This window comes from Oryctolagus cuniculus, chromosome 1 (assembly GCF_964237555.1).
Source record: "Oryctolagus cuniculus chromosome 1, mOryCun1.1, whole genome shotgun sequence".
In the NCBI taxonomy this organism is placed as follows: domain Eukaryota; kingdom Metazoa; phylum Chordata; class Mammalia; order Lagomorpha; family Leporidae; genus Oryctolagus; species Oryctolagus cuniculus.
Window position 1 is genome coordinate 13,675,088 of NC_091432.1, and position 14,572 is coordinate 13,689,659.

The 14,572-nt window shown below is 39.7% G+C and overlaps 1 protein-coding gene across 1 annotated transcript; it reads left to right on the top strand.

Annotated features, from left to right (window-relative positions):
- Positions 1–3,309: 3,309 nt before the first annotated feature.
- LOC100352387 (olfactory receptor 5B12) lies at positions 3,310–4,428 on the top strand. Its single transcript, XM_002709172.3, has one exon. The coding sequence runs from the start codon at positions 3,484–3,486 to the stop codon at positions 4,426–4,428; it is 945 nt and encodes a 314-aa protein (XP_002709218.1). The 5' UTR covers positions 3,310–3,483.
- Positions 4,429–14,572: the final 10,144 nt, after the last annotated feature.

Genomic DNA, 14,572 nt, shown 5'->3' on the forward strand with positions numbered 1-14,572 from the left:
TAATAAATAATTTCTCTTTTTAAAGAAGGAGATGCTCTAATTCCTGGAATTCATTTGCCTTATTTAATTACAAAGTATGTGTCCCAATCACCTGATATTCATGAAAAATTGTGATTTTGAAATTCTTGCTGTGGCTTTATTACTGCAAATAATGTAAATACATCCATAATCTCCAAAAACAAGCAGACATGGGTCCCCATAGACACTTTAATCATCTGTTTCCTAGTTACTTGAGATACAGTGGTTGGTAAGCCCTCTTAGGGTATTTGTCCTCTGAGAGCACCATGACTATCTAATTATCTCCTAGTTCTTGTTCAACCTTTCAAGTACCTACATGACTACATTTGGCCTCATAGTAGAGATGGCAGCCCTCAAATCTGAGTCACTTTGACTATCAATTTATTTTCTGGTTATTAATAGTTACTTTGTAGGAACAATGACATTCTACAAAATTGATATATTACTAGGACCCTTAACAATATGCAGGGGAAGAAATTTCCCATGCAGTGGTATTGATTGTGGTTATGATGATTACTCCTTCCAAGCATAAGACATTACAGAAGTTCTCTTGATTTCTTAATGGCAGTCCTGCAAAGAAGATGTTGACTGGGCTGCCTTTTAAGTCTACTTTTATAGATTAAGATATTGAAGCCCAAATAGATTAAGTGAATTATCTAAGAGAGAGCAGCAGAACCAGGACAAAAAGTCTTAGTAGATGATTCCAAGATCGCTATCACTTTTTTTTTTTCCAATTTCTCCATGCTTCTAGAGAACTTTAAGTCTTTTGGCAAAACACTACAGAATAATCTCCAAATAAAGATGTTTTCCCTTTGTTCAAGGACTGAATTTATGATTTGAGTTCCATTCACACATAAAGTTGCTGGAATTGCATGTTGTATTGCTCAGAGGGCAAGGTAAGCCTCTTGATCAAACCTGCTGTCTGCATGAAGTTGTAAGGGCATAAGTAACCAGAAAAATGCATCAAGGCATCTATTCATCCTTTGGTTTATTCATATGGTCATTTGAATATTTGGATTATTTGTTTTATCTGTTTCTTACATCCACAGGTTGTACAAATACTGAAAAAATTCTTTTAGAGTATTTTTATTCATCATGTGCCAAAGGAAAAAACACAAGAAGGACTTGAGTCTCTGCAAAGTATAAGCATGCATGACTTTGAACAAATTATTTAAACTATGTATTACTTTTCTTTTTCAAGGAATATGATATTATTAGTTAATTTGACTAATCCAGATTTGTTGAGAGAATCAAATGGTGTATCATATAAAATTTTATTGAAATCTGGAAGCTCATACCAATATTTTTTAAATATCAAAAGAAAGAATATAGATTAATAAATGAAGGCAAAGTCAGGATTGGAAGCCAATGCACCAAATGAGGATCTGTAAAATTACTTAAGATACAATGATCAAGGCAGTGGGGAAATCTGATCTCAAGTCCTGTTTCTGTCATTATCATCTACTGATAAACTATTTACTATTTCATAGTCTAAGAGACTACAGTTTACAAGATATCATCCATTATCACATACTCCTGAGCAAGTAAGAAAATGTTCTCTCCTTGGGAATGTAGAAAAAGAACAGTATATAATATTCATCAGTATAAATGACTGCCTCATTCCACCAAACACTTTGAGGTCAGGGAATGTTTTGTACACAACCTAGTGCATAGGGAATTACTTAATGTTTGTAGGGAGAAGGAAAAAGCATGAATAGTACTCACCACATTATACAACTTTCTGAATGGTGTTATTGAAAAGTCAGGCTCATTTTTAACTTTCTGATGATGTTTTGAGGATTTGGAAGTGGTTTCAAATATTTGTGGATCTGGTTATTTTTATTTTACTGAGGTCCAGAAAGACAGATTATTTTCACAAAGTCACACAAACTAATCTAAGGGGAAGGAATTGGAGAAGTTTTCAAGGAAGCTTTGAAACATGTAATTTTTTAATGAATACATGAGATCTGTGTTAGGAGAATAAACAATTTTGTCATACACAGTTCTCAAAAGAAACCGAAGCATCCTATCTTAGTCTAATGCATAAGAAAATTTCACCTCTGTGCATCAAAGCCCAATAAGAGGTAAACAAAATTAAGCAAATGCCTCACTGAATTATTACTATTCTTTCTTTTCAATAGACTAAACCACATTTTAATTTTATTTTTCCTCATGAAAGTTCTGGGTTAAAACTTAAGAATTTCATATGTGGAGAGAAAAATTGGTAAAATCTTTCGAAATAGTTCCTAGCACATTTTTTAAATTTGAGAAATCTTTATCTGTGGTATTGATTAAACTGAATTGTTTTGAAGAATTAAAGAGTCTAAGAATCAGTTAGCACCAGATAATTCCCATCTAAGCAAGGTCATTTGGATGTAGTAGTAAATACTGTATGAATGTAACTTAATTGTTATTTTTAAAATATTTTTCCTTATAGATGGTTTCCACTATTTTTACAATTGTTTAAACACCAGGTGTACCATAATATGCTATAAGATCATTGTATGCTAATTATATGCCTCATTTAATTATCTCTCACATAACACTGTTCTTGTCAAAATGGAAAGGATTAATAAAAAACAATTCAGGATTACATCAATTTTACTAAATATTATTATTTGATAACTGGCATCTCTCCAAAATTCATTTTGGATTCCCAACCTCTAATGTGATATTAGGAGGTGTAGCCTTTCGGACGTGATTGCTAGGTCATGAAAAAGGAGTCCTCTTGGATGGGGCTGATTTCTTAGAATAGAAGTCCCAGAGAGCCAACCAGCTCATCCACCTTTCAAAGACGCAACCAGAAGATGCCCTCTACGGCATTCATGGCATAGGTGGTGTCTTCTCACCAGACACCAAGTCTATCTGTGCCTTAATGTTGGACTTTCCAGCTTTCAGAATTGTGAGCAATAAAGTTCTATTTATAAACTACCATGCCCAAGGTTTTTCATTGTAGTAACCCCAATGGACTAAGGGACAAAGTAAAAAATGAGAATGGTTTGCATTTGTTTGACACAGTTTCAATTGGAATTTTTACTCTTTCAGTTAGTGATTAAGCTGATGAACTAGCAGGGATGTTTTCTTTTTTAAATTTTTTTAACTTTTATTTAATGAATATAAATTTCCAAAGTACAGCTTATGGATTACAATGGCTTCCCCCACAATAACTTCCCTCCCACCCGCAACCCTCCCCTCTCCCACTCCCTCTCCCCTTAGCATGGATGTCTTCTTTGCTGGGCTTTAGTTGACTCTTCTATGAGGTTAGGAGATTGAGTTGAATTATCTCCAAAGTTCTTCCATCTGGGACACTGTATGATTTATAAGAATACAAGATTCATTTTTTTGGCATGGCATGCTTTAGATGAGGGTTCCTTGGAAACAAATTATTGTCATATTGAAATTAGGCACAGAGTGGACGTGCTGATTCTCTTTTCTCATTGCTACAGGGCAGTCACTTAGTTCCCCATGGAGAACAGTACAGAGGTGACTGAATTTCTTCTTGTGGGGTTAACTGATGACCCAGAACTTCAGACCCCACTCTTCATAATCTGCTTTTTCATCTACCTTATCAGTCTGATTGGAAATCTGGGAATTATTGGGTTAGTTCTATTGGACTCTCGTCTCCACACGCCCATGTACTTTTTCCTCAGTAACCTCTCCTTGGTGGACTTCGGTTACTCCTCAACTATCACTCCCAAGGTGATGGCAGGACTCCTCCTAAGAGACAAAATCATGTCCTACAATTCTTGTGTTACTCAGTTCTTCTTTTTTGTAGCTTTCATCACTGTTGAAAGTTTCCTCTTGGCCTCAATGGCCTATGACCGCTATGCTGCAGTGTGCAAACCCCTGCATTACACCACCACCATGACAACAAGTGTGTGTGCTTGTCTGGCCATCAGTTGCTATGTCTGTGGTTTCCTGAATGCCTCCATCCACACAGGGAACATTTTCAGGCTGTCCTTCTGTCAATCCCATGTAGTTGATCACTTTTTCTGTGATGCCCCTCCTGTGCTGGCTCTGTCATGCTCAGATACCTATATCACTGAGATGGTGATTTTTTTGGTTGTGGGTTTCAATGATCTTTTTTCCATCCTGGTCATCTTGGTCTCCTATCTGTTCATATTTACCACTGTCCTGAGGATGCACTCCTCTGAAGGACGTCAGAAGGCCTTTTCCACCTGTGCTTCCCACCTCACTGCAGTCTCCATCTTCTATGGGACAGGCATCTTCATGTACCTACAGCCCAGCTCCAGCCACTCCATGGGCACTGACAAAATGGCATCTGTGTTCTATGCCATAGTCATTCCCATGTTGAATCCACTGATCTATACTCTGAGGAATAAAGAAGTCAAGAATGCCTTTAAAAACGCTGTGGGGAAGGCAAAGTCTTCTCTAGGATTCACATTTTAATTTCACAAAATCCACAATAAGCTAACTTAATCCACTTTGGATACTTGTCATTTAAGTCTAACATCCAAGCTTCCTTAAGGACAATTTCTGTTAACTGTTTTAAAACCTGTGTATTCGTTGTATGGGTCATTATATATATATATATATATATATACACACACACATATATATATACATATATACATATATATGCATATCTGTATGTATGTATATATATTAAATCTGGCATTTAAGTAATAAAATGTTGCATAATCTGGAAATCATATTTGCCTTCCTCCCTAGAATTTGCTTTAGTTGTGTGTGTGTGTGTGTGTGTGTGTGTGTGGTAGTGATTCTTCTGGGTTGTGTACATTAGAGGTATTTTCTTTGTTCTATGTGGCTGCTGTAGAAGTAGATCATCTTCTCAGCTTAGTGGTCAACTGAAAATTGGACATACTTTAGTAAATTCTTTTTCTAAGCTAAGCAAGATTTATTTAAGTCAGAAGCCTCCTGTCACAGCAGCTAGGATAGGGGCTCCAGGAGAGGCAGGCCCTTATTCATGCTTTTAAATGACTGATCTCCTCAAGCCGTGTGAGTAGTTTCTGTGTAGTGTGTTAGAGCGTGTCCTCAGTGCTTCAGCAGTTCACCTCCTGCTTTAGTCTTCATTTCCTGCTCACGCTCAGCCAAAGAGGAAGCGGTAAAACCTCTCAGGTCTTTTCTTCTCAGGCGGGAAGCCTTGCATGTGCGCCTAATTGCATGAACCTCAGATATTCATTTGAGCATTTCAAGTCCTTCTATGAAGATCTGTTTTCTCCCAAAATGTCTTTTAACAGTTTTATCAGATTATTGTTTGCTGCAGCTTATAATTACATCTTAAGGCAATTGCAGTGTTAAATAATTGCTGCTCAATGCTTTGGTAAACTCGCTGTTAGTAGGTTTTTTTCCTCACACAGTAAACCGAGTCAGTGAAATACAGATAAAACCTAATGAGACTTTCCTAGAGAGGAACCAGACAGGTGAAACCGTGCCATCCTTCTAGGATGGGGCCTTTTCATAAATTCCAAACACATTTGATTCACCTTTCTAGATGTTAGGCTGATGTTTTTCTGAGCTACTGTAGTTCGGTCTGCTGAGTTTCAAGGCCAACACAGAGCCTGCAAATAGAGCAAGCTGAAATGCCGAAAGCTCACTGTTATTACATTTTTCTCTGGAGTAAATACTCCTTGAATAGTTGCAATTATTTGGTTAATTTCTACACTTTTGAACTTTTTTTGTTTTAAATGAATATTTGATTTAATAAAGATGTAATATCTGGTTTTATTAAGTTTCTTAGTTCAACGTTATGCTTTACTATTTTTAAAATTTTTAAGTACTTTATATTTTGTTAAAAATTTTTTGATTGCCACATAACAACACATATTCATGGGGTGCTTTGTGATGTTTAGATGCATGGATACATTGTGTTATCTTTTTCTTTGTGCTGAGAACATTCAAAATCATTTCTTCTACTATTTAGAAATATACATAGTTGTCAACTTACTGTGCAATAGAATGCTAGAACTAGTTCCTGCTACCTAATGGTAACATTTTGAGTACTGAGTAGCCTTTCCTCAGCTGCCTCTCCAGTTCTTCTCCACTCTGTTAGCCCCATTGAACTCTTACCTTCCAGGGGATCAACTATTTTAAATTCCACACATGAGTGAGATCATGTAGTTTTTCTGTTTCTGTACCTAGCTTATTTCCTAATATACTGTCCTGTTGTTTCATCATTGTTATGAATGACAGAATTTCAATCTTTTTTTGATGATTGGCTAGTATTCTATTATGTATATATACCACATTTTATTTATTCCTTCATCTGCTGATGGACACCTAGGTTTATCCCATTCATTGGTTATTGTGAATAGTGCTGGAATAAATATATGAGTTTGGATGTCTCTTCAATACACTAATTTCATTTCCTTTGGATATACACTCAATAGTAGAGTCGCTGGGTGATAATAACAGAGATACAGAGAGAGTAGGGGAGAGAGAGAGAGAAAGAGAGAGAGAGAGAGAGAGAGGTATCTTATATCCACTGCTTCACTCCCTAAATGGTAGCAATGGCCAGGGCTGGGCCAGGCCTAAGCCAGTGTCGCTCCCCCTCTTCGTGGAGGAACGACACAGGACCCTGCGCTGTTCTTTCGTCTGCTCGGCCCTCCCCGGGTTTGCTGCTGGTTCTTCCCGGGTTGGCTACTATCCCTTCCACCTCCGTGGAAGGGCAGTTCCCCCTGGCCGCTTTCCCCACTTCCGCAGGGGAGCGGCACACCGCCGGCCGGCTCTTCTCGGGGGCTGCACAGGTGTTCCCTCAGATGTTCCCCTTAGATGTTCCTGGTGCATGCCATCTCTCTCCTCCTTTATAGTCCTCCTCCGCCAATCCTAACTCGGCTGCCCACACGCCGAGTACGCTGCTCTTCTCCAATCAGGAGCAAGTCCTACAGTTTATTAGTTGAACTGGAGGCAGCTGTGCAGAAGCTATTTACTTCTCTCCCAGTGCCATATTGTGGGAGAGCAGATGCATAGAATAAGTCTTAATTCGAGTAACTTAGTCTAGTCCGGATTGCTCCCCACAGATCCCCCTTTCTTTTTATTTTTTAGCGTTGATACGCGCCTGTCTTCGGTGTCCCGCGGCACACACTCTGCTCTACTTGCTAGAGTTGCCACAGGCTCTTACAAGTCCTATCAGGCAAACCGAATCCGGGTCCTCTCTTCGCCATGTTGTGAGGAGGTTTTTAGGCGCTGATACGTGCCTGTGTTCGGTGCCCTGCAGCGCATGCTCTGGTCGAGCCTGCAGGGGGCTTACAAGCCCTATCAGGCAAACCGAATCCAAGCCTTCTCATTGCCGTATTGTGGGGGAGGCCTTACTGATGTTAATTCGTGCCTGTCTTCGGTGACCTGCGGCGCATAAGCTGCTAGCCGCCCAGGTGCTCATCGCCTCACTAATCGGGCAGACCGAATCCAAGCCTTCTTATTGCCATGTTGAGGGGAGGCCTTTCTATTTCTCTATTTCTCTATCTCAGGGCATTCCTATTTCTCCCATTCCACTTCTATCTTCCAGCATTCCTATTTCTCTCACTTTACTTCTAAAACTTCTGTTTCTCTTATCCCCGCAGCTTCCCGGTGCCTCGCCGTGCCAGCAGGCTCCGCCCCGAGGCTATTTCTCCGCGGCTTTCCAGCTGAGCCGCTTCAGCCCGCGCCTCTTTCATCTGCGCAGCTTCCCGGCTTTGCGCGGCTTGGCTTCGCGCGCTCCGCGGTCTCCACGCCCTTCGCGTCTGCACCACGGCCTCGCGCCAGCCCCGTTCCCTATCTATTCACGCCCCGTGCTCTCTCTGCACGCGGCGGCTTCCACGAGTAACACAGCGTAGCTTACGTGTCCGCCACTAGTATTCAATCTAAGTTCCCCGGGCTAGCCTGGCGAATTCAACCCAGCATACGTCTCCGCCCCACGATCTGGCTTCCGTTTCAGCTTCTGGTTTCAACTTTTCGCCCCCTATTCCCGGGCTAACTTGAGAATCCCAAAGTGGCTTTCGTATCCGCCTCGGCCTGCACTCGCGGCTTCATTTTCCCTAACATTTTTCTCTACCCGGTATATTTCCCCCAGCTTTCCTCCAACAATATTCCTCCCTCATTTCTCCTGGCCTCTCCCCACAGTCCGCGTCCGAGTCTGTTTGTTCTAGCTTTCACTTTCGCTTTCGACCTTAGAGATTTCTCCCAGCTTCCCCCGTAGTCCGTATCCGAATCTATGCCTAGGCTTTCAATAGCTTCTTCCGGCACCTTTTTCGTCCGGCTTTTCCCTAGGCTGTTTGCTAGTCTCTCTCTCCGATATTTTCCCTAGGCTGTTTGCTAGTTTCTCTCTCCGATATTTTCCCAGTTCTTCCCGTTTCTTCCCTCCTAAGTTTCATATCCGTCCTAGGTTTCCTATCCGAGCTAGGTTTCCTATCCGAGTCACGGCACCATTATGTCGCTCCCCCTCTTCGTGGAGGAACGACACAGGACCCTGCGCTGTTCTTTCGTCTGCTCGGCCCTCCCCGGGTTTGCTGCTGGTTCTTCCCGGGTTGGCTACTATCCCTTCCACCTCCGTGGAAGGGCAGTTCCCCCTGGCCGCTTTCCCCACTTCCGCAGGGGAGCGGCACACCGCCGGCCGGCTCTTCTCGGGGGCTGCACAGGTGTTCCCTCAGATGTTCCCCTTAGATGTTCCTGGTGCATGCCATCTCTCTCCTCCTTTATAGTCCTCCTCCGCCAATCCTAACTCGGCTGCCCACACGCCGAGTACGCTGCTCTCCTCCAATCAGGAGCAAGTCCTACAGTTTATTAGTTGAACTGGAGGCAGCTGTGCAGAAGCTATTTACTTCTCTCCCAGTGCCATATTGTGGGAGAGCAGATGCATAGAATAAGTCTTAATTCGAGTAACTTAGTCTAGTCCGGATTGCTCCCCACAGCCAGGAGCCAGAAACTTCTTCTGAGTTTACCACATGGGTGCAGGGGCCCAAGAACTGCTTTCCCAGGTGCATTATTAGCGAGCTGGATTGAAAGTGGAGCAGCCAAGACTTGAACTGGTGCCCATATGGGCTGCTGACACTGTAAATGGAGGATGAACCTTCTATACCCCTGCACTGGCCCCAGAAGGCTAATTTTTAAGTTGATAATTTTGTATGGCCCATGAATGATGTTATAAATATCCAAATGGCCCTTGGCAGAGAAAAGTTTCCCAATCCCCGAAAGACCTTAACTGCTGCCTCCTGTGGCACACATTAACAGGAAGATGGATTGGAAGCAGAGTAACCAGGACTCAAACTAGGCATCTAAATGTGAAATGTGGGTGTCTGAAGCAGCTGAGCCAAATGTCTGCTCCTTGAATCTATGTTTTGCTAGGTGTGGACTCCTAGGAAGTCATATACCTCTGCAATTCTCACTTTCCTTCATGACAAAATGTAGACAGTTGTACTATCTTACAGCATTGTAGCATAAAGGTGTCAGGCTGTATAACATATAGTTTTATTCATGTCAACTTATAACAAATCCTTACATAATTACAGCATAAATATTATGGTATGAACTTAAAAAATTGTGAGAATAGAAATCTAGGTAGAGTTTCTTATAATAGAATAGAATGAAAATTTTATTTAAGAATACTTCAAAAGTCATGGAAAATGGAATTAAAAGGTATGTTTATTTTGATGCAAAAATTTGAAATCCATGCATGAGAACAATGCAAATATTGTTGCACCAAAACAATCTCATATCAGAAATTAATAGACTATCGTACACACCAATAAAGATATTACATTTGCTAATATGCTATCTTTGGAAAACGAAAGTGTTTAGGATGTAGACCTCGAATTTGGTGTTAAGGGACTAGGAGAAGATGGGGACAGCACAATGATTGCCAGTTAATGGGAGCTGTGATATAGGCTTCAAATTCAAATGAAGAAAAATTGCAACATGGAGCTCACCATGAAGCAAATCTGAACACAAGAGTCAAACCCAAGGTCAGACTTACGAACTAATCTGTAACCTAAAGACCAGGACGTTGCTCCTTACATTTACCAAAGCAAGATGGAGGCCATCACTTCATACAAATGATCGTGTTATAGGGAGCACTCATCAGGGTTTTACTTACTATTTGTCACTCTGTGTGAATGAGGCCCAGAGGAATTTAGTTAGGACAGTGCTTCCCAGATAGTAAGTGATAGGTTACTATTTGAATGTGTATGCACCTCTTCCCAGAGCTTGCATTCCTATACCTGATGTATTAACTTCTGTTCACATTTCCAGAGTGGCCTTTGCTGCTGCATTGATTTTACTGACTCTAATTTACATATGAGTATCTATCTCAGTTATTCTGTTGTAAATTCCAAATCTAGGTAGAGTTTCTTAGTCATTTCTATACTCGTGATTACTAACAATAAACTTAGACCAAAGAAATCAATGAATAATGTGAATTGGATTAGTTCAATTCAATATCAGCTAATGTGGGACTTGGGAACTAGTCTTCCTGGGTACAAAGCTTGACTCTTCCAGTTAATACCTGTGTAAACTTGAATAAATTATTCAAACATTTTTAGCCTAAATTATGTCTATAGATAAATGAGGGTAATAACCAATTATCCTCATAGCACAATTAAGAGGATTGAATGCACACGCGCACACACACACACACACACACACACACACATGACCAGTTGGCATTATTCACAGGTTCTTTAACTTCAAATCTGCCTACTCAAGAAAATCTATTTGCAACCCCCACAATCAACATTCACAGTGCTCTCATGGTCATTTGAGGATATGTGCAGAGTGGTGAAAAATATGAATTGCCTTATGCCTGCATTCCCAGCTGAGTTTGAACAAGGCAATGATCTACTGTTTTGTTTCAGCTTTCATAATATAAACAAGTATTCTTTATGTAGTTTATTCAGTGTTGTGTCACATTTTTTGTGCCCTTTGTTGGTGATTTCTCCAAAGATGGTGCTGAAGTGCTATCGGGTGTTTCCAGGTTTGAGAAATCTGTGTGATGTGCCTTAAAAAGAAAGTGTATGTGCTCGCTAAGTTTTGTCTAGGCATGAGCTGTAATACTGTTGGTTGTGAATTCAGTGTTAATGAATCACTAATATATATTAAATAAGTTCCTTTAGAAGAAAAACATGCATAAAGAAAGTTCATCTTTTCATAATTCAGTGTTTTCAGTGATTTTGTAGAACATAATGAAGATCCACTGTGGGTATGTGTGCCTCTTGGAATGTGTTCATCGTAGAGAGGTAAACTGTTTCTTGATTCACGGGATCTTGCCTGAGAGATGGAGTCATACTGGATTTGTTGCCTTGGAAAAGTCACAAAAAGATAACTCTTTCTGCACCTTGGTTTACTAATACACAAAATTAAGAAGCTGGGTGAATGACCCCTAAGGATTTCCAATTTCAACAGTATATAATGTTATAGACAGCACATTCACTTAACCAATTTTTTTGTCATGTGCATTCTCTACATCTGCAGAACAAGTTATTTCTATAAGGAAATAATCTACATGTTACTTACATATTTTAATTTCACTGCAACTTCTTTATTAAAACTCAGTTCTTTATTTGTCACTACTATCGGCCATCTTGTGATTCACAAATAGCATCCATGGAGGACAAGATGGAAGGGACTGAGTTCATCATTCTAGGCCTAACGTACCTAGAACTAAAGGTCTCTGTAATGCTTATCATCATCTGCCTCATAATTCCAGTTATATAAAACCAGGGATGATTATGCTAATTCTATTGGACCCCTGCTTCCACACTCTCCTGCATTTTCCTCTGGAATTTCTCTCTAATGGACTTGATTATGCCTCAGCAGCTATTCCCGAAGTGATGGCTAGATTCCTTCTAGGAGACAATACTTCACACTTTATAAAAACAGTGCACTGAGAATTAAAGTAATGCTATTAATTTTTCTATATGTGTCTCCAAGGAAAATGAAAGTAGTATGTTGACGCTACATTTGCATCCCCATGTTTACTGCAGCACTGTTCATAACCGCTAGCAAGTGGAAACAATCTAAGTGTCCATCAACTGATGAATGGATAAAGAAATGTGATATAAACACACAGTGAATTCTGTTCTGTCATAAAAGGATGAAATTGTATCATTTGTGAAACATGGATGAACCTGGAGGACATTACATTAGGTAAAATGAGCCAGGTACAGAAAGACAAGTCCGTATGATCTCATACATGGAGTAAAAAAAAGTTTCTTTTATAGAAGTTGAGAAATAATAATGGTTATCAGGTGCTGGAGGGGATGGGAGGGAAGAGTGGGAAAAGACTGGTCAATAGATACTAAGTTTCAGTTAGTAGAAATAAATGCTGGTATTCTATTAGACAGTAGGGTGACTATTGATAATGATAATGTGCAATATATTTTTACAACTACATGAAATAACTAATGCTTTTACACACAAAGTGGTAAATGCTTGACAAGTTAGATGTACATACTTAACTCTGATTTGATTATTACACTATGCGTACATGTATGAAAACATCACATGGTGTCCCATAAATATGTACATTTATGTGTTAATATAAAAGGATATGTATCATAAGTACTGATTAAATGAAATAATCACAATAAAGAAGGGAAAAAGAAAATGAAAGAAGCTATCAAAGTGTTTGGCTGAGCACTAAAACAATTTCAAGAATTAAAAAGTTGCGTACGTGGAAGCTGCAAAAACTGAATAGTAATTAAGGAGATCACAGTCCTCAGCATGTCTTCAAAAAACTGCCTGCCACAACCATCATCTTCTCATAAAGAACATTATGTAAATAGCACCCTTTATAGAAATGGCTGGACTCAAAACCCCCATGTCACACAGAGCAATTTCCCCTCTTTTGGAATACCATGCACCCTGCTGTTAACAAAGAACCATTAGATGTAGCTGAAGATCAATTAGAAAGTTTCATAGTCCAGAAATCCCATCTTACTAAAATGCTTGCTGATCCTCCATAGTCTCAACATTTCCTTTTTTACTATAAAACTCAATCTCATGTCCTACCCTTTAGTCCTGTTAAAACTCAAAAAATGACAGATGGGTTCCCTTTCTGAAAGAATAAAAGCCTGTGTTAATTTTGTCTTTGATTTCATTTAGTCTTTGATATATTTTAGAAATTGTCACAAGGAGTAAGAAAATGGTCATATTCAATAAAACATCTAACAGGTGGATCAGGGACCTAGAAAAACAAGAAAAATTAGGGTCTTACGAAGAAATATCTCACATCACCAAATTGAGTGCCCTTCATCATGTTAACTAGTTCAGCAAGATTTCAGAACTATCCCATATGTCTTTCATTTTTCATTATCATGAAAGGGAACTTTTATTTCTAATTATTTTTATTCTTCTCAGACATCATATACTGCATATGAATGTGGAATGAGTGAAGTCTTTTTTAGTTCATAATTTGCCAGACCACAAGAGCTATATCTGGAGTAGATGGAGAAGACCTAAATTAAACTCCTTTGATATCCTGGATATTTTGCTTGTATCAGGGTTAGTTATGTTGTCTCCCTGGTTGAGGTGAATACTATTTTCCATGTGTGTATGTGTGGGAGGAGGAGAGTAAAATTAATACTAATAGATGATCACATTACAATGGAAGGGACTTCTTAACTGTTTACAAAAATATTTCGTTTTTTCTTGTTAGCATATGACTACACCTAATTTATAAACTTTCATGCAGTTAGCCATGGTCATATGATTGTGTTCTTGAGAATGGAGTGTGTCATAAGTGTCACTTCCAAGTCTGGACCATGAGATATCACTTGTGATCAGCTGCCTGCTCTCTCTCTCTCTCTCTCTCTCTCTTTTTTTTTTTTCCCCACCAGCTGGAGAGAGAGAATCCACGCCCCTGGGGATACAGGAGCTACTAAATGGAACAGTTTCAGTCACTAAATCACTTGTTTTGATGTTCCAAAGCAAAGATAATTGAGCAATATATTAGCAAGAAAAACTTGTATGGTCAAGCACACATGATGTGTGCACATATAACAGATAGTACTCATATTACTACCCTAACTAATATAGACAGATTCCCATAAGAAAATGTGGAAGCTGTTGGTAGGAAACATGACAGAATGAAGGACTATGTGATAGGAAGTACTATCACGAGTCTACAAAAACATTTAGCTCCACAAATATTAATTTATTTTTTATTTTTTAAAGATTTAATTTTTTTTTTTAGAGGTAGAGTTACAGACAGAGAGGTAGAAACAGAGAGAAAGGCTTTCCATCTTCTGGTTCACTCCTCAAATGGTCACAGTGGCTGGAGCTGGGCTGATCAGAAGCCAGGAATCAGGATCTTCTTCCAGTCTTCCACATGGGTACACAGACCCAAGCACTTGGGTCATCTTCTACTGCTTTCCCAGGCCATAAGCAGAGAGCTGGATCGGAAGAGGAGCAGCTGGGACAGGAACCGGTGGCCACATGGGATGCCAGTGCAGCAGGCAGAGACTTAGCCTACTAGGCCACAGCGCCATCCCCAACAAATATTTAGTTTTAAATCCCCATCTAGACTGGTGTTGTGAGGCAGTAAGTTAAGTTTCTGCTTACAAAGCCATTGTCCCATATAGGAGTGCTGATTTGAATCCCATCA